We start from the raw sequence: 21,087 nt of genomic DNA on the forward strand, positions 1-21,087 counted from the left end.
TATTTTTGCTCCTGAATGAACACAAACATACACCTAATAGATTGTTCTATGGCCTACAACGGAGAGACTTGCTAGAGATAATGGGCTAAAACTGAGTGAACAGCCAACAATTTAAGTGGTGAGAATTAATTTGCTGAATGTTCTCAACACTTATGGGTGTGGAATGATAGCAGGGCAATGAGTGAATTGGCCACCTCTCCTTCAAGTCCATTACAGTGTCTCCAGTGCATTCTGATCAACGAACTTGAAAGATGACTCAAGGATTCCATTAGGGAAGCTGCATATTCCACCTTACTGAAGCCCATGCATATTCATCACGGGAACTGGATCTTTCCCCTACAATATTGCATCACCCTCTCTCTGAGTGAAATGGCCATTCCAAGTAGAGCATTCTCAAATATTCCAACCTTGGCATTCATCACACCGTCTTTCAGAGCAGGTCCATTTCATGTTAACACTCAGCAATGGCATATTCAGAGGGTTGATGCAAGTTACGATTCCTGATTGTCAAAGTTTTGATTGTTTGCCAACGTTTGTATGTGTTTTCCCTTAATTTTGACTAATCGCAATTTGAAAATGAATGATGTGATTAAAAAAAAATGAAGGAACACTCACAAAGAAACATCCACTCCCACGCTTAGGTGCTGAGGTGCCATGAGTCCACTTTACATTTGCAGAGGCTCATTAGAACCTACATTGCACAACGCGTCCCACAAGGAAAACAAATCTGGGACCCCTTGATTACAAGAGATGATGTGTTATGTATTACACTATCATGGCACCAATTGGCTCAGATATACCAAAGCACTGGTTCCATAAACAGGCAGGAATCGGTAATCAAGAATTTGGCCTTTAAGTTACTAATTAGGATTGATTTATATTCAGGCCCTTAGCCAAGGGGCTCAGCCCCCCCCCCCCCGGCACTGCAGTCAGCCCCCTTGATATTAGGTCATTAGGTAAAACTATTTTTAGTATAATTTGTTTGTAGTGAAAAGTGAAAATGCAGACAGCAGCTATTACATTCATTCATCTTGTTTATGAGCCGAAGTCTAGGTAGAAGATTCTCTAGACTTTAGAAAGTTATTTTTAAGGGAACTTCTTTATCTGTATCTTCGCTGCCCCTTCCACATCTGCGTCAAAGGTCAACAGCTCCCAATTCTTGGGAACGAAGGGAAGTTTTATTGCTTCGGGCAGGGGTGGAATGTACTGTAGGCACTATGATTGAATATTGTGTATTTTTCTTGTATGATATAAATATCTGTATCATCAAAAGTAGTATGCAGTGTGTAGTAAGGGATGATGTCAGTAGAAGTCAATTAACACTGTAAGAGATGTCAAACATATATAGAAAAAATGTTGTATTTGCATTATATTTCTAATATTTGTTTTCCCCTTGGAGATCAATTCTAGCTACGAGCCTGTTTATATTTCTTTGACTTTCTAAATTTCCTGTTCAATAGAGAAAGAAAGGAACACACTGTTGCATTTTAAATGTTTCCTCATTCTTCTTATTATCTTTCTGACATCATAAAGCTATTTATAATTATAATATAGTGGTACAATATACATTTTCATTTGTGACTTGGTACAATCGTTTCGCTTAGTAGTGCTGTAATTCACTTCCTTATACAGCATTTTTGTCCAAGGTGCAGTACCACCAAAATATTCAATTTTTCTCTATTTCTTCGTGTAATTAGTCTCTAATTTTTCAATGAAAGTTAAAACATTTTTAATTATTTTTTCAAAATGTTAAAATAAGTTCATAAAAATTTTACTGTATAAATTACATGTACTACTAAATACGTCGACTGTACAAACTCAATAAATGTTCTTATACAACATGCCGAGCACACTCAGACAATAATTCTACCTTTCTACCTAAATTACAAGCTTAGACTTACATGCAGCCAAATCACAATAAAAATTAGGAATTAATGCATGCAGAATTCAAAATAAATATGCTTCAATTTACTTTCCAAAAATATGTTTGATAAGCGATCAATCTACAGTTTCACACACATTCAGAGTACACAAAGTAACATGCTAATGTGCTCTGATGCAGCACAAAGAATCCCAACAAATATGCTATATTAAGATGTATGCTGTACACTGGAATTACATTGAGCTACATATAAGAATTTTAACAAATTCTTTTAATTCCACAGCACTCAACAGACAAAGAAGAAGTTACACATGGCAATTTATGACAATTCTGTTTTGACTGCAGCAATCGACATCACAAATAACTTGCCAAATCAAGCTAAAGTCTAAAGCATTCTCTCTACAAAACTAACAACAAAAATGGACAATGACAAACACAAAAGTAATTTGTGAAACTTATCCTACCCTACTCAAGATGGAATGCAGGTGTACACATGGAAAATTCAGAAGTCCTGGTGATTGTTCAAGTCCAGGATAGGAAACACGTCTCCGCAACTAATGAGCACAAATGGCAAGAAAGAGGGGAAAAAAGTATGTAGTGAAATTGATTTCCTACACCTAAAGCTCTATGAAATGAAGTACGATTTTATTTACAAGCACATATGAGAACAAGAAACTACATAAAACTTACAATTGCTGCCATTCTTAGAGAGAGCAACAGATGGCACCTAAATAAGAGATATTAACATTGAAGGGAAGTGACCACAGAATAATTTCCACTGATTCTAATTTGTGGAAAGAGAATGATCTAAAGTAGAGAGTAACATGTATGAGGTATCTGCAATCACAGTGAGCTAATTCCATGCTAACATGTGTATTGATAAACTGCTATAACACTTACTTGAATGTTCACAAAACCACTGTTATATGGTATGTAAAAGTATTAAAAAGTTCTTACAGGTGGGTCTCTCTCTGTTCTCCTCAGTTTACTGCCAACTTCTTTAACCTTTCTAACGTTTTTATCCTTTAACCAATATTGTGAGGAGTCTTAATGTTTTTCAACTTCTTGTAAAGTCAGAAGAAGGCCTTGGAAACGGCAAAAGCATTATATTTCAGATCTAAGTACTTTTCTACGGTATATTCTTTTCATCCCTGTCAATACATTAATAATGTTAATCAGAATATGTGTGTTGTTACCTGTTCATAACAGGAACAAAATAACACATTAAAATTCCAATTCTGATTCCATAGTAAAGTGTGTCGAAGTGTTTGAAATAAATGCAAAATTAATATGAAAAAGAGTTTAATTCAGTGATATTGACCCATGAAATGTTATAGTAATCCTGGCGTTACTCGAAGAGTGAGTGTGTAACACTAAAAGTTTTTAGACACGCGCAAGTAAAACACTGGAGACCAAAAGTATGAATGCTATAATTTTTCAAAGTATTCTCCATGACAGTTGATACACTTGTTCATCTGCTCAAACCAAGTGTGAAAGCACTGGGACCACACATCTGCAGGCACCTCTTGAATGCACTGAACGAAGGCGGTGACTGCCTCCTCGGGAGTAGGAAATGAAGAACCTCGTAATGTATCCTTGATTTTAGGGATCAGGAAGAAATCACAAGGGGCGAGGTCGGGACTGTAAGGAGGATGAGTCATTTGAAGGCTTTTGAAGAATTCAATTGTTTGTACTGCTGTATGGCTGCGACTTCGTGCACGTTTTTCACGAACTTTCCGTACGATCTCCGGTAAACAAACCGTAGTGTACCATTCAGCATTAACGGTCCAACGTCCCTGTAGCGGCACTGTTGCAATATGGCCCGTCCGACTGAAGAAAGTTGCAACCATTTGTTTGCCAACACTTCGTCCCTTACTGACTTTTGTTGGTGGGTCTTCATCCGGGAAGATCCACTGCGTTGAGTGTCGTTTGCTCTCGGGTTCATAACAGTACACCCAAGTTTCGTCACCTGTTACGATGTCATACACTGCATTTGATTGTCCTTGGTTAAATTTGTCCAGCATTTTCATGCACCATGTGACCCGTGCCTGCTTTTGCTCCTGAGTAAGATGGTGTGGGATCGATCTGGCACAGAGCTTCCTGACACCAAGGCGGTCATACAGGATCGTTTGAACCTGACTCATACCAATACCCAGTGTTGCACTAATAACTGCATATGTCACCCGGTTATCCTCCTCTATCATGCGACGCACTCTGTCGACGTTTTCTTGAGAAGTTGCTGTCACAGGACGACCATCACGTAATTCATCACTGAGCTTCTAATGTCCACGTCGAAATTCTAAAAACCAATTAAACACAGTCGCATGGTATGGGGCTTCCTCCTGAAATGCATTTCGGAGCCTTTCATAACATTGCTGCTGCGTTAAACCTGCTCGAAAATCGTAAAAAATCAATGCTCTGAAGTGCTCCCGTGTTAAATCCATTTTACTGTACACACACGACAATAATTGACTAATTTCTGGCACACAACAATTAACAACTATAAATTCTGCAGCATTATCACACTTCACAGACTACTAACATCAACATATCCTACAGACAATGTATTGCTGCAATCAGTGTTGCCGCATCTAAAAACTTTAATGTCACCGACTAAAATGGCATTGCTTCATGGTTACGTTGGCACGTGTACACCTTTGCTTCAATGCTTATCTTTGGTACCAGAATTGTTTAAAAATACACATAAATTTAACACTGAAGTGATCGCGCAGATCACAATAGTGATCCACTCATATATTTTAACTTGCTACTGCAGTTTGGCAACACTCTTGACCTTGGCTCCCATGTGTACCTTCCTGGAACATTTCGTTCAGCCATTATTCGAAATTTACCCATTGTTGACTTCTTACGGAGGTCATATTTCAGTGGAGCACAATAGTGATCTGCGTGGCCATTGATGGGAGTGTTTATGGATATGTAGTATTTCTATATATGTAAGTATATTTTTCTAAAATATGTTATAAATATAAGCAGTGGGTGTGTCCAGACCACCAAAAACCTCTTTCAGATATTTTTGGGAAAGCAAATAAAAGTAAGATTCTAGGATATTCTTGTTTGGAAGCACCACATCCAAATGCAATGTACTAGGTTTAGAATTTCCTCCCTCTTGTAATGCGTTGAGTGAAATAACTTATATTTGTTTTGTTAAGTGAACCAGAATATTTCAAAAAGGACATTCTTGCTATAAAACCAGATAAAATTTGACAAATAATGGGTAAATATGATAATATTCTATGTATCACAATAGTGATCTGCACGATCAATGGCGTGAGTTTATTCCACGCGACCACTACACTGTTAAGTTGCATCTTGATCATCGGACAGTCAAAAAGAGACACATCATATCAGATAGAAATAGTGAAAAAATAACTTCAGGGTTCTCAAAGAACATACAAGGTCTGTCCCAAAAGTAATGAAACTAATTCTGGAAAAATCGTTTTATTGGGTTGAGGTTCAAACACACTTAATATTCATCAAAGTAGGATCCTCGAGTGTTCATACACCAGTTCCAGCACTGCTGCAACTCTTCATAGCAGCGCAGGAAGTCTTGACCTGAGATGCCATTCAGAGCACTCGTCGAGGCTGCTTGGACCCTTTCAATTGTCCCAAACGGAGTCCTTTCAGGCCGAATTTCAGCCTCGGGAACAAAAATAAGTCATTTGGGGCCAGGTACTGGATGTACGGTGGTTGGCGAAGTGTGCTATATTTTTCTTAGCCAGAAATTCTCGAACTTGAAGCAATGAGTGAGATGGCACGTTGTCCTGGTGGAGATACCAGGTGCCTGATCTCTGGGCCGACACGCATGGCTCTTTTTCTCAAGCGATCGAGCACCTTCGTGTAAAATTTTGCAGTCCCACCTTATCTGCGATTAACCACACACTCAAACGTCAGAGTTAATTTTTTGATTGAGTTGGTGTTTTAAGTCCACTTTATGCACAGTAACGCTAATTGGGACTGGACCTATGGTTTAAAGTGGGATCCGAACCACTATGTGCATCCACCAGGTATTGAACCTGGCACCCCTTGATCACAAGGCGACGACGATGTACTGCACCATCGGGGAGGCCCGGGGTCAGAGTTGAAAACAGACTTCACTTGAGTCACATGGTTGGTAGTTCTGGACGTTTTTGGGCATCCTGAGCGTTGCTCATACTCTCAGTCTTCTCTTCCTTCTTTGAACGCCTTGTGCCACCTGCACACTTGTGCTTTCGACAAAGTCTCTTCCCAATAGGCTTGTCTTAACATTTCAAGTGTGTCGGTAGTGGATTTACTGAGTTTGACGTAAAATTTTCTCACGTACAGCTGCTCCGAACTGCGCTGCATTTTCAACCGTGACGAGACACTAAAACATCTTCTCACTTTGCTGGCGATTCCAATGCTGAACAGCTCGGAGATAACTGTGTTGCATCAGACTGTATACCTGACATCCCCCACCAACTGCTCTGCCCAATAGATCCATCCCCTAACTCTTTTGATTGGCCCGCCAAAAATAGTCTCATTACTTTTGGGACAGACCTTGTATTTGAGACATAGTATCTCTTTCTTTGGGTCGCACTTAATTCCTCACTAATGCCTGGGGTACACTAGAAAGAAATGTTAAGAAAAGTGCCACATTTGCATGAATGATAAGGCAGATGTAGCTGTCTCATTTATTCTTGGTTACCCACCATAAAACACATACACAATATTTTTAAAAAAATGGGGGGAAGGGACAAAAACACAACATAATGGCAATTCTGTTACAGGTGCCAGCAGTGCACACAGGCATAAATATCAGCCATGATGCCTGTGGCCAAGAAGCTGACAGTCTGAGCTTCATTATGTCAGCCTGGTTTTTACTATTCCTGCATTTGCTCCCTGATAATGTGAGTGGGAAACCAGTAAAATGTCAGAAATGCAATGTGTTATTTTGTGCTATGTTTTTTATTCTAATCCTGGTTATCAACAAGTAAGAGAATGTTCTATCGTTCTATCCAATACATCCTGTAAGAAGATATTTAACAAAACAGTGGCATATTCTGAAAATTTCACCTGGTTTACTGCAACAGTTCTTATTTACTGTATATAGACCCATCCACACACCATATAGAGTAATTAGATATATTATGTAGAAATAAAACACCGCTGCAGCCACACAAGAAAGACAAAAGCAGAAGTGAGACAACTTCAAATTTTCCGAGTTTCTATATTTTTTCATAAAATTTCCCTTTCTACTTAAAATTGGGCCTGGATTTTTCTGCACCAAGAGAAATTTCCCTTAATGTATGAGGGGATATCAAAAAGTAATTGAGTAAATTTTTTACAGCCAAAACTGAAATATACATTTTGAAGGTTGAACATTACTCTACTTTTCCACATAACATCCATTCACATTTATACATTCGTCCCACTGTGACACCAATTTTTTGATGCCCATGCAGTAGAAATCGTTCGGTTGGATGCATAACCAATGACACACGGCTGTCACAACTTCCGTGTTGCAGCTGAAGTGTTTGCTGGCAAGGTGTTCCTTTAGTGGGACGAACAGGTGAAAGTCTGATGGGGCCAGGTCTGGACTGTACGCCTGAGAATTACCCAATGCCACAAATTGACATTTTGGATCACTGATGCAGCCACATGGAGGCGAGCATTGTCATGGAGAATGATGACCTCCTCCACAGATTTTGTTGGACGTTTATGGCACAGAGCAGCTCGTAGATGATCCAGTGTGGTACAATATGCAAGCAGTATTTACAGTTGCTCCTTTTACCCCAAAATCAGTAAGAATGACACCCTGGCTGCCCCAGAAAACGGTAAGCAAAACCTTTCCTGCAGACAGGGTTGTCCTGAATTTTTGGGTGGAGGCGAGTTTGTGTGTTCCCATACCATACTCTGTCGCTTTTGTTCAGAGGTGTAATGAAAAATCCACGATTCGTCCCTGGTAACAATGTGGTCGAGGAATGGGTTCCCAGCCCTATGGTACCGGAGCAAATGCTCAAGACTGTATCCTTTACTGTCCTCCATATGCTGTGGTGCAAGCTGTCTGGGGACCCATCTCGCTGACACTTTGCGATACCCATGGATGGTGGTGTATGGACTGCCATATGAAATGCCCACTGCATCTGCTGTTGTTTGGATTGTTGACTGCTGATCCTCCTGAATCAATGCCTCCACAGCGTCAACATTGCTCTGTGTGTGGGATGTGCGAGGCCGTCCAGAATGGGGTTCATCGAAGACATTTACATGCCCTGCGTTGAACTTTGCATACCAGTTACAGACATTTGTGAATGTCATGCACGTGTCACCATACACTGCACACACCTCACGATACATTTCAGGTGGTTTCCGTCCCTTTGGCCACAGAAACCGAATCACACTCTGCAGATCAACTGTGTCGAACGTCTCAAGCGTAGCTGCCATTTTCAAACAACTGCCTCTCGGCGTGCGTGAGGTGCACGCACCTGCCATCTCATGGAAAGGTGGCAAAATACATGTACTTCTAAATGTATATTTCAGTTTTTGCGAATACATTTCCGTTTGGCTGTAAAAAATTTACTCAATTACTTTTTGATATCCCCTCGTAGTAACATTGCCTCTGTCAAGCATGGTGCAGAAAGCAGGAAGAAAAAAGCAGTGCTCTCCCACCAACACTGTTTGAAGCAGTGGAACTGACCATTCAGGCTACAGTTTTTTTAATACCTGCTTGCCTACTTCGTCTTTGGCTCCTTGCCCTTCCCTGTCAAACAGAGGAGAAAATTCGGTCCTCAGAAGGGTACTATGGAAAACAATCAATGGCGTATGTAAACCAGCCTTTAAGTTCTTTAAATAATTTACTTAAATTCTGGTTTAGAAGCTTGTTTTAACAGTTTGCACAATATATAATGAGCAATTACCCATATATTAATGCTAAATGAGTAAAAATATAACAAAAATGTTGGTTTATTGGTACTAAACACGGTAACATGGAGAATACGCCACTACAACAGAATATGTGTGTGCTTCATATATGAACTTTTGCAATTCAATCACCAGTATGCATATCTTATAACACGTTGAGAGCAAAAAAGAAAAATGCTAATTTAACTTGTTTTAGCATGAATAAATATAACTCTTTATGAATGTAAGCTCTATTTTGTACTTTAACATTAAAAATCCTTATTATTTTATAATTTTGGATATCAAATCTACAAAAGTCTTTGCTGCCATTGTCGATTTATTTATTATTCTTTTTGTTTACATATACTCTTGCATGACATAGCCAAAAGTGAGTATCTTCTGCCTTGGAGCAAAGCAATATATTTTAAGAAAAAAATCAGATCAACCAATACTGTAATGTAATGTCGACTAATACAGAAAGTGTCAACTATTATGCAGGAATCATTTGAATCTTCAAGACTGTGCTCTAAAATCACTGAGGACATTGGATAAAGGATGGAAATTTGTCAATAGGTAACTAACTCCCAACTCAGCAACAGACATACTTGCTTCTGTTGCTGGGTTAAGCAGAAAGTTGTGAGATTCTCATTTAAACATTCACATAAATACAACTGAAATGAGAGAGTATGAGATCCACAGAGTAGCAATTGGCAAACTATGGAATCATTATGTGTCACATGGCAGTGCAGTCTAATCTCCTTCAATTTAAAAACCCAAAATAAGTAGAATGCATCTTCTCACATCTCAAAATGGGAGCCCTTCAATTAAAGAGCGCAACTAGTCTTCAGTTTCTGCAGAGATAGTAAATGTCGCCAGTTAAAAATAGTTAGGCCACTCATTTTATGTTTGAACCGAGAGAGAGAGAGACAGATCCATTTTTGTATAATCATAGTTGTAGTATTCAGTGTTTATCAATATATCAGGGCAGCTCTTGAATATTTGAACTCACACTGCTATAGATCACATCTTTTTCTAAAATTACCCATGAGTTTTGCATTTTTTGTATTGCATGCTGTGTAACCATTTGAAAAGAATACATTATTTTGTGTGATCTATCTTGTTGTCGAACAAGATTAGTGGAAGAGAACTAAATCTCACCTAAAAGTAGATAAAGGCTACATTGAAGAAGCTAGATTTAGCTCAATAATTTGTCTCCCTGCCAGGTGAATGAAAACAGGAAATTTTCCACTTATTTGGACTATCAGTTGTTGGAAAAGATTTATGTCCTTGCCAAGACTCAAACCCAGAACTTCGGTGCACTGTGCTATAGCAGTGATTGCAGCTTTGTATCAATGCAGGGATTATCAATTTGTAAAAAATCTTGTAAGAGTGCATACACAAAGAATGAGGAAGTGACTTTCTTGAAAGTTCTTATATAAATATTGTATCTGAGAACTGTCTTGATGCTAACTCATTAGAAAGCTTCCTGGGTTGGCTTTCTCAATTTTTCTGTGTATTTGTTAGAACCTTCATTCCAGTTAACCCAGCAGAAATACATTGTGAAAACTAATGTGTGAAAATGTGTGCGACGGTGAAGTACGAAACCAGGTAAAGCATTATGGCATAGACTGTTCACACTACGAAAGGCTACATTTGGAGCTACAACGGTCGTTCAAGGTTGACCGGGATTTTCGTACGTAAAAAATCGATGAATAGACGGATCATGATGAAACGTGCGGGTGACGTAATGTATTCCTTCGTGAGTAACTAGAGCCCGGCATGACGTATTTCGCGCATGCGCAGCAGTTGCAGCGAACATGGCGGCAAGCAGTGTGTCTGTGGCTGTGGAGCAGCGGTGTGTAATCAAATTTCTCGTGAAGAAGAAAGTGAAACCAGCTGAGATTTTCAGACGATTGCAAGCACAGTATGGTGAACAAACGATGTCGCGGACAAGAGTGTACGAATGGTGTGAGCAGTTTCGCGAAGGACGGGAGCTGGTGACAAATGAAGCGCATGGACACATTCGCCCGACTGCAGTCACACCAGTGAATATCGCACGTGTTGAGCAAATGATTCTTGAGAACCGGCGACTAACAGTGCGGGATATTGCTGCCGAGGTGAATATCAGTGTCGGGAGTGTTGAGACAATCATTCACGACCACTTACGCTTCCGCAAAATCTGTGCAAGGTGGGTTCCCCGCCAGCTGACATTCGAGCAGAAGTGGACACACAGGACGGTCTGTGAACAGTTTCTGAATTGGTTTCGAGCAGAAGATGATGAATTGTTGCAATCCATCATCACGTGTGATGAAACATGGTTGCACAATTAAACCCCAGAGACCAAAAGACACAGCATGGAGTGGCGGCATAAAGGTTCCCCACCCCCCCCAAGAAAAGCAAAATGCAGCCGTCCGCTGGAAAGATCATGGCAAGTGTCTTCTGGGACATGAAGGGCGTTATCCATGTGGATTTTCTGGACAAATGGAGCACGATTAATGCCCAGTATTACTCCACATTGTTGAGTGGTGCTGTACGAAAGTCCATTCGCAAGAAAAGACCTGGGATGTTGTCTGGAAATGTCATTCTTCTCCATGACAATGCCCGCTCTCACACGGCCAATGTGACAACAACAACTCTGGCTGACAAGCGCTGGGAAGTTCTGCCCCATCCCCCTACAGTCCGGATTTAGCCCCCGGTGATTATCATTTGTTTGCACCCCTTAAAGACCATCTGGGAGGGAAGAAATTCACGACAGAGGAAGCACTGCGGAGCGATGTCCTCCAGTGGCTACGACAACAACCAAGTTCTTTCTATGCCAAAGGAATTCGGAAGCAGCCAGAACGATGGCAACGGTGCCTCGGCGCGCACGGAGAATACTTTGAAAAACTGACATAGTTTGGTGTTTCTTCTGCTACCTATTTCCTCTGCAAAAACAAAAGTCCCGGTCAACCTTGAACGACCCTTGTAAATTATCCCTTGTGCAGCTAAAAAAAATCCTTGCAGCATATTACAATTTTAGGAGCTAAGCAATGATAAAAAGCCCAAAGAGCCAAGTAGGCAACAGTGTCAATCTTCTCACTGATTTCTGTGACTAAAAATACTTATTAGGTTTTAATTAACCTGGTTTGAGATGGTATATTTTATCTCTTGGAGCAATGAGTATAGAAAGTAAATCAGCATCACTTCCTAGCATTGTTGACAATCACAACAGCCATAATTATGTGATGCCACATAAAGAATATGGAGGACAGAATCAAGAAAATATGCATGAAAGAATGTGAAAAAGAAGGCAAAATAAATAGCCTATGGAAACAGCTGGAAAAGAATGGCTACGAGAAGGAGGATAGACTGGACACAAACACAAGAAGGAAGAAAAGTGGCAGGGGAGAATTGGAAGAAAAAGAAAAAGAGGAAGAGAAAGAAAAAGAGAGAAGGTTTGGAATAAGGAGTATGGGGAAGACCACAGAAAAGATATGCAAAGTGCTTAGGAAAGCGGGCATTAAAACTTACAGGAAGGGAGGGATAAGCATCCGAAGAATTCAAACAAGAAAAAGGAAAACAGAGAAGAGGAAGGGATTATCTATGAAGTGAAATGTAAAGAATGTCAGAGTGTGTACAAAGGAGAAACGAAAATGAGGCTGAAAGACAGGTTGAAACAACATAGGGATGATGTACGACTTAAGAGAGAGAAATGCGATATTTAAACACACGAGAGAAACAGGACATGACAGAGAGTGGGATGAGGCTAAGCAGATAGGAAGGGAGAAGAGAATACTAGTGAGAAAATGGAAGGAGGCCAAGGAAATAGAGAGAAAAAAGGTGAAGAAGACACAATGAACTGGAATGGGGGACTGAAGATAAAGAAAGAATGGAAGAAGGTGTTAGAAAGAGTGGAAAGCACAAGGGAGAAAGAGGAGAGAAGAAGGAAGAAGAATGAAGAAGGAAAGGAAAAAGAGTGTGAGATAAAGAGTCAACCACCTTCCAGATGAAAGAAAATGTTTAGCTACATCCCCTGTCAGGTGAAAGTACAGTTGACAAGGGAAGACCACCTGCCGGAATGTTCCAGGAAAACAACTTTCTAATAGTCTTGTGTCTGGAGGGGAGTAATTCTTGTGTATATACATCGTCCTGTTTTGTACCTTGTTTCAGTTGTACTTGGTACAGAGTCTGAAGAAGACCTTGCTAGAAGGTTGAAACGTTACGTTTACTTTATGTTTTATAATAAAATAAATTTCTGCCTTGGTCAGCATATTGAGTTTTCACAACTAGTCACTCTACATTTCTAAGAAATGTATAGTTTGAGTTCTCAGTTTCTTCCTAGGAAAACTGATTTTTCCACCTTGCTGTACCCCCAGATGTCACAACTGGTTGTTTCTTTCCGTCCCCTTCATCTTGTCACCTACTTTTCTTGTCTTGCCTCCCTTCCTCCTCCTCCTCCTCCTGACCTTTACTCTTTCCTTTAATTGCTCTGGCAAGTTAAAATCTTTCCACCTCTTTGCTGAAAATTGAAGGTGGCTCTGGAAACTTAACCAATTTACTTTTCACATGCCTTTTTATTAGCTCCACCAATTTTGTTCCAATTCTCCCTTCATTCTTGTTCATTTTCTCTCCACTGTTTTTGCAGACATTGCATGAAAAATAAAAATCACTTTAAATAACCACATATTATTTTGCATTTGCAAATGAATCACAACATTCGCGTGTGATAAGTTTAGTTATCTGACCAGTTTGAAACTTCAACCTAATACCAGACAGTCTGCATAATAATGTGAAGTTACTATACTTTGGCTTAATGACATAATAAACAGGGGGGAGTATCCCCTAAATCTTCCCTTGCATGGGAATAAAATATTATCAGTTGAAATCTAATCACAATAGTGGCCAATTATTTTAGGTGTCACGTCAGATACCAGCTTGCAGCTCAGCATTTATCCTGTTCAATTATGAAGAAAGCAATGCTGTAATAGAATGACTGCTAACTGTTTCGGAACTGAAGTCCTTGCTTGGATGTATAGAAGATAAAAACTTTAATGGGCCACTTTCCATGACACCAAAATATCCTCACACTCATTTAAAAGCTGGAAGATGAAGTACTGCATACATATGCATACAGAGAGTCACCATTTTAAGTAAATAACATTAAATAAAAATCATGGTACTTACCTCCCCATCGTTGTCGTAATAAATAAGGAACTGGCGTGTCAACACAAAATACCTCTGCTTGTAATTAACAGGAGTGAATCTCTTCTTATTTTGGGATCGTTTTATCATAACACCTTGTTTAATAATTTCATCCCCACCAGACCCAGCCATCTTGTAAAAGAGAGCTGTAAATGTGCACCTGAAAAACAAGAAAAAAGATAAATATAACATCCCATTATATTAAGACAGAGAAACAATGCTTATATGAATGTCCACTAATATATACAGGTTGTCCAAAAAAAATGAATACACACTTTCACTGCTGATAACTCACTGAATTTTCATTCTTTCAAGATGTAACTACACCCGCCGCAAAATGAATTCTGACCTCATAACAAAAGCGCAAAAATTTACATCTTTATCACAGGCCAGAGGCTAAGTCCCGAATCACTGACTTGTTGATAAAAGCAAGATACTTGGTAGGATTAATTGTTCTATCATTAAAGATATTTTCAGTCGAGTAGCCAATCGATATCTGCGCTCCGACGGCCGCCATCTTGAAACTGATCCACCATATTTGATATTTTTTGATTTGATATATCTCATAAATGGTGTCTCCTATCAACGTCCGGTTATGTCTATGACTATGCTGAATGTGATTCAAGATGCCAGAGCTACGTTAGGCTACAAAATGCAGTCCGGGGTGTACTACTTGGAAGAGAGTTTGGCATTTATGTGTCTTCAGTAAGGGTCATGTCTACACGCTCAGATTATTGGAGAATGAGTAACTTCATATGCATCTCCTTGGCTGATCAATTCTATATTTCACTAGCCCTTGAGAAAACAAGCAACTTGCAGCACCTAGTCGCATATTATAAGTTGCTGTGAGTTGCCTTGGAGTAAAGTTGTCCTTATGTTAATATGAGTTGAAGAGATACTGACCGACACTCACTCACTCTCTCTATCTGCAGAAATGTTAAATGTAACAAATTGTACATTAAAATGAAACACCCACTGTGTGCAACTAAAAATTTATGATGATAATCAGTGCTGGATCTACAAGTCTTGGGCCTCCCTGCACAATATTACCTCTACACACACACACACAGAACTCAAAATGTTTAAATGGGAACAGGATTATGTGATACATGTACACTGTTTTCTCACACATGGAAAGTTATACATTTGTTACAATCATGCAGTCATAACTTTTTCTTGATTAAAGCTAAGTTGAAGAAACCTTCACCCATGCATTTCTCGTGAAATTATAGCCTGATTTGGTTCTAGTCTGACTGGCACGCGGGAAATCTGAGGTGGGTGATCTAATGTGGGATATTCTGGCTTTGTCCCCGCATAAAACAGCTCTAGGGCCCACCCAGCCTCAAATCAAATGGTACCGGAAGGGGGTATAAAGGTGGCTGCAACGTGGTGCTGATCGCATCACCTTCAAGATGGACGACATCAAAAATATGTGAGGCCTTAATCCCCCCACACCCTAAATGTGCCTTCATGGCTTGGTGCTTTGTGCACAGGGAATTTAACTTTTCTTTTACCTGTATATACAGTGTATTCGTTCCTGTACCCCTGAGTAATTGAGTTTGTTTATTACATATGCATATACAAACTCTCTACTATGTCAATGGCTGAGGGCCCCTCATAGCACTGCGGGGTTTTGCGGCTTGTAGATCTGGCACTGATGATAATAATTTATGAGAAACTGAATCATGAAAAGTTGGTTGTGTAAGTGACCCTGTTCGGAAGTACATTATACAGGCAGTGGATCATGAAAAGTATGAAATTTCTATGATAATCACACCTAAAATTTAAGCCTACTCAAAAACATGTGAAGTAACAATGTACGCAAGAACACTTCTGGGTTGTAACAATCCTATTTAAAGTAAATGGAGTCATTACAACAGTGGTGGATTAAAGATGAGCTCTTGGAGGGGGCAGACACCCATTAACCCCTTCCCCCGCAAACTTTCGGCACCCAGCACACTTCCCTCACAAACTACAGTCCTACCATAATGTGTCAGAAAATCACTGTCGTAACTAAAATCTTGGAGGCCGAGTCACGTGTCATGCTTTTGCCCTCCCCCCCCTTTCAGCCACAGAATTTCTTGCGCTATGAGGGTGGTTACAATTAACATATCGAACAATCAAGATACAAGAAATAAATAACGATATTAAATTCAGCGTAAAAGAATTTTTTGAAAAGCTAAAGCATTCTCGTGCATGCTTTGGCATGAACAAAATTTTTCACAGTGTGTTCAACTTTTAGCCGTTCTATTTGCCTGTGCTAATTGTTAAAAATGGACATGTCTGTTTATCTTTGCTGAGGAGCACTATTTCCCAGATAATATTTTATTGGCTGAAGTTTCGAAAGTGCGTGTTCTACAGAGGCCACAGTTATGGGCAAAGTGAGGAAAATCAAATAAGAAGTGAATAAACCCAGAAAAGTAAATAGTCATGTTCCAGTCCAGGATGAAAATGGTGATGTCTTGAATGGTCTCCAGTTTCGTGATCAGAGGTGTGTCGGGGGGGGATTGATGGGAGTCATAATTCCCACTTTGTTCCAGTATTTCTACAAAAAGAACATACAGCCCCTTTCAAAAATTCTGGATACGCCACTGTTTGTGATATCTTCCATTGTGTAGTGTATGAATGTATTGGGTGTACGAGATTAGAACTAACATCGCTGGTACACTTTTGAAGTTAGTTTTATATATATATAAATCAAGGAGCACTGCAGGACAAAGAAACGATTTTGTTATAGGTCCGCAAAGTCCCTATTCTATCTTGCGACGTCCTGCTGCATGTACCTTTAGTTACAAGACTGTGTTACTTAATAAGTGATATATTATTGTTTCCTCCAATTGCATTTTTATTTAACTCTATAACAAAAATGAAAGGAATATTCATTTTAAATTTTAAAAGAAGCTGTATGGGGACCCGCAGTTTCAAAGCTTGAAGCATAGCTTGCACCTCAGGCTTTCATAGAGCTGTATAAAATACAACGTTTGCTGAGCACACCAATGATCTTCCCCTTCAAGCCTTTAATTCGTCCTTGCAGCAAGCCAAGCTAGTAAGATTGATAGTTGTAGTTCGCCTATTTTTTTTCATCACCACCCTAGAGGCGTTGGGTACATGTCAGCTGCTCTCTCCCCCAGCCCTGGGTACGGCCATTCCACAGTGACTGCACACGAAAAAAAGATTTGATTTGATTTATTTTACATCGCTTTTTGTGCCACTTTAGGCTAATTTGCGAAGATGGGGATGAGTGATGATATGATGAATAAACATCACAAACGTCCATGCCCAAGCCAGGATTTGAACCCGTGGCCCCTGGCATCGCAGAGCGATGTGCTAACCACTCTGCCACAGAGGCTGGCACGAAAAAAATGAGGGAGAAGGTAGAGGTGACGGGAAAATTTTCTAAATCCTCTGTGAAGGGGCGGTCACCTCACGAATCTGTTGTAATATTATACTAATCCTTAACCTAAAGTTTATTTCGTGCTTATCTTTCATCCCCCCCCCTTTGTTTCATCATTTTTAACTTTGTTCGCCCCCTTTTCATTTGTCGCCTCCTATCCTTCTCACCACCATCCATCATCATTCTTATCTTTTTTGCACCCTGTCTCTCATCGCCCCCATCCGTCGTCATTCTTATCTTTGTTCACCCTATGTCTCTCCTCGCGTCATATCTTTCGTTATTCTTATCTTCATTTGCACCGTGTCTCTCATCCCACCTCATCATTCGTCGCCTCATATCTTTTGTCATTCTTAACTTTGTTGGCACCCTCTCTTGTTGCCCCTGTCCCTTATCATTCGTCGCCTCCTGTCATTCTTATATTTGTTCGCCCCCTCTATCATCGCCCTCTTATCATTTGTTGCCCCTATTTTTCATATTCTTATCATTGTTCACCACCTTGTCTCTCGTCGACCCCATATCATTTGTCGCCCCCTTATCATTCATCATTCCTATCTTTGTTCGCATCCTGTCTCTCGTCGCCTCCTTATCATTCGTCGCCCCTAGTTTAGTCACTTGCTGCACTCACCTTTAACCTTTACAGTCCCGATCGGTCATAAGTCGACCAATGGCATTTTTGCTCACAGTCCTGATCGGTCATATGCTGACCGATGACATTTTTGTCCACAGTCCGGATCGGTCATATGCTGACCGATGGAACAGAACATTTTTTCGTCACCTTGCAACCCTGTTCACTTTCGATGCTCATGCCTCCAAGTGGCTGGAACTTGAACCCATGTTTCAATATGCATTGACAGCGACGCTGGTGCTCTTCAGTTCCCTAATGACGTCATCAGCAGCTGCTAAATTTACACCTTCTCTTTGTCGGGGCAGTAAAAGAGGCATCGAATAACAAAGCTCACAGAAGTGAGTTGGCACCGTTGTAAATACTTGTTTACAATGGTCGTTTACAATCTCATGCCATGCAGTAAAGTGATGTATGAGGAAATCCTTTGTCTAATGTTTTCCTTCTCAACATGCCGAAGCTGGTCATGGTCGGAGGGGTCATTGTTGTCAAAAATGTTTGCGGCGATAACTTTTCAGCGGGTGAAATGGACAACCACTCCATTTTCTGAAGGAATATAAAAAAGGGGGGGTAAGAGATAGGATCGGAGCTAAAAATAAATCGTGTAATTTTTCCAGCTGACTGTCCCTTTTATTTTTAAAAGGACGCTTCATTTCAGTTCACAGAGGCGTTGCAGTAATGTCGAGCGCATAGTTATCACATGTTTGCGAGTTGAGTGAGATATTTTTTCGTGTTTTGATCATCATGGGATTGTAGTGAGAGGTATATTTTACTCTTTTGTGTGTGTGTGTGTGTGCGCGTTGTGTGAACATGAGTTCGACTATACAGCTAGAGGATTTGGAGCGGGAGGTAAACAATATACTAAACAGTTTTGACACAGATGGGGAATTGGAAAGCGAAGAGGAGTTGCGGGAAATTGTACGTGATAGGGGTGGCCGTGTTAGTGACTCGAGTGGAAATGAATCAAGCGATTCAGAGGATGAAGAACTTCTTCCAGAAACATGGCAGCAGCCAGGGGCGGGCAGTGTGGTGCCTACAGTCCCACAGTTTCAAGGCAATCCGGGACCGAAATTTCGTAACATCTCAGCTAACTCCACTACGCTGGATGTTTTTAGACTGTATTTTGATGAACAAATTATGGAACTTTTGACATCTGAAAGTAACAGATATTATGAACAATATTTATCAACAAACCCAGGTGTCACCCGTCAGCAGGAAATTTCCACGGGAGATATGCTTGTTTTCCTTGCAATTTGTTTGTCAATGGGGCACAACAAAAGACAAACATATGCATCTAGGACACTGTTACCGGGTGCACCACAACTTATAAGGACAACATACAGACAGAGGAGAGGGGAGAGATGGTGCATGTTCAGTTTCAGCTTTCGGTAAGTTTTTATTTTTACTACCAATTTCGTGTATGTATATTTAATACTCCTGTTTTTTTTAAAAAATAAAAAAAACTTGTGCGTGTTGCCAATTCTTGTCGAAAATAACTCATGCACTTAGTTTTCTTTCATTTTTTCTTCAGATGGCAAAAGGCATTAGAAACAAAATAAATATTGAATTATAATGTAGACATGTTGTTGAAAATATGACATAGAATTTGTTCCTGTCCCATGTCTCAACAGGGAGGGGGAGGGTGGCAAATTTTGTCTTTTGTTTTCTTTTTTTTCTCAATTTTCACATTTGAAGCCACGAATAATAACAAATACATACAGATAGCAACACTTCGTCTTTTCTATGTCAAAGTATATTTTATTCTTAGTAAAATGTTTCTTGTTTCACTAAATTATCTGCCATAGGAGGGAAGCTATAACAATTTTTGCTAAACCTTACAAAACTCGTTTAAATAGCCTGGGACAGAGGTAAAAAGTGCATAAGTGCCATGGGACTGTAAAGATTAGGCTTCCTGCTCTCGCATGACGGCAATTCTTCGTCAAATACCACAATATTTGATTCATTGCATTTCAACCCTGCACTGAGGGTCTGTCGCTCCTCAGGTAGTCAGGCACCCTCTGCATCCCCATTTATTCTGCTCTTGTATGTTACTTAATTGACCCTGTGTGTGTTACATTTCATTCCAACTGTGTAAATTATTTATCAATATATGAAAAAAGAAAATAGGTCCTTGGTGAAAGTCACCCAGGATGTCCCCTCAAGGGCCTCGGAGGGGGTGATCGCCAAACATGTCTGTATAATGATTAGCTAAATTGGAATAAATACTTGGAAGTGTATAGTAACCTGTGGTAAAGTAGATATTGATATCTTAGTGAAACAATTTCAGAAGAAACTTTATTATAATGACTGCTTACCAATAGTAAAACTGATTACATTAATTCAGAGTAATCTTTAACTAGGGCATGTACAATTTGCAATTCTGTCAATTTCAATTTTACTTTTTGAAAAGAGTTGTTACTTTACTCGTATCCCGCATTCTATTCACTAAAACGAAAGTATTAAACTATGTTTTTTATGTTCTCTGTTGCGTCTCAGCATTGGAAATATCTCTACTTGGCTGCAAGAATAAAAAATAAATAACCTTGATGTCAATCTTTAATCTGCAGTCGTAATTAATTTATCGTAACTTTTAACTATTGCCTATAACATTCTTTTATTTCAAATTGCATACTTATTAACCAACTTTATTTTCATTGAGCAAGTAATTAGACGAATGCCTCTTGAAAAATTATCACTAGCTGCTGGAGCAAAGATTGAGCGAGTGAGAGAGAGAGATGCTTGACACCTGTTTCCACAACAAACCCTACCTAACAGTTTTCATTTGCAAAAAATACTCACCAGGTGAGATGTTATAGAATATTGTCAGGATGAAATCTGTTCATGCGGTAGAATCAATAACATCATACAAATGAAAGAATTCGTTTAAAATAATAATAAAAAAAACCTTCCGAATATCACTTTGCGGGATGCCTTTCTACCTCAGATTTCCTGGTACTGGATGGTAGGATACAGTTCGTCAACTGTTTCGGAACTACAGGATAAACTTCAGAGGAAGATAGTCAAAAATATGTTACATGAATATTTTTCACATTAAGAAGAATAAGCTTAAAGATTAAATATTATTTTAATATTTAATTTGTATATTATTATTATCTTCTAGAAATGGTTATT

The 21,087-nt window shown here is 39.6% G+C and overlaps 1 protein-coding gene across 1 annotated transcript in view; it reads right to left on the reverse strand.

The window, feature by feature from the left end:
- The window catches only part of Btk (tyrosine-protein kinase Btk29A), a 442,185-nt gene extending 421,259 nt beyond the window's left edge, over nucleotides 1-20,926 (reverse strand). The window contains exons 1-2 of the mRNA XM_083123700.1: nucleotides 20,755-20,926; nucleotides 13,922-14,099 (exon numbers count right to left, since the gene is read on the reverse strand). Of these exons, the coding sequence (XP_082979826.1) occupies nucleotides 13,922-14,071 (150 nt within the window). The 5' untranslated portion in view covers nucleotides 14,072-14,099; nucleotides 20,755-20,926. The remainder of the gene's footprint in view (nucleotides 1-13,921; nucleotides 14,100-20,754) is intronic.
- Between the last annotated feature and the right edge of the window lie 161 nt (nucleotides 20,927-21,087).

Source organism: Lepisma saccharinum, chromosome 6 (genome assembly GCF_977018435.1).
Source record: "Lepisma saccharinum chromosome 6, izLepSacc3.1, whole genome shotgun sequence".
In the NCBI taxonomy this organism is placed as follows: Eukaryota; Metazoa; Arthropoda; class Insecta; order Zygentoma; family Lepismatidae; genus Lepisma; species Lepisma saccharinum.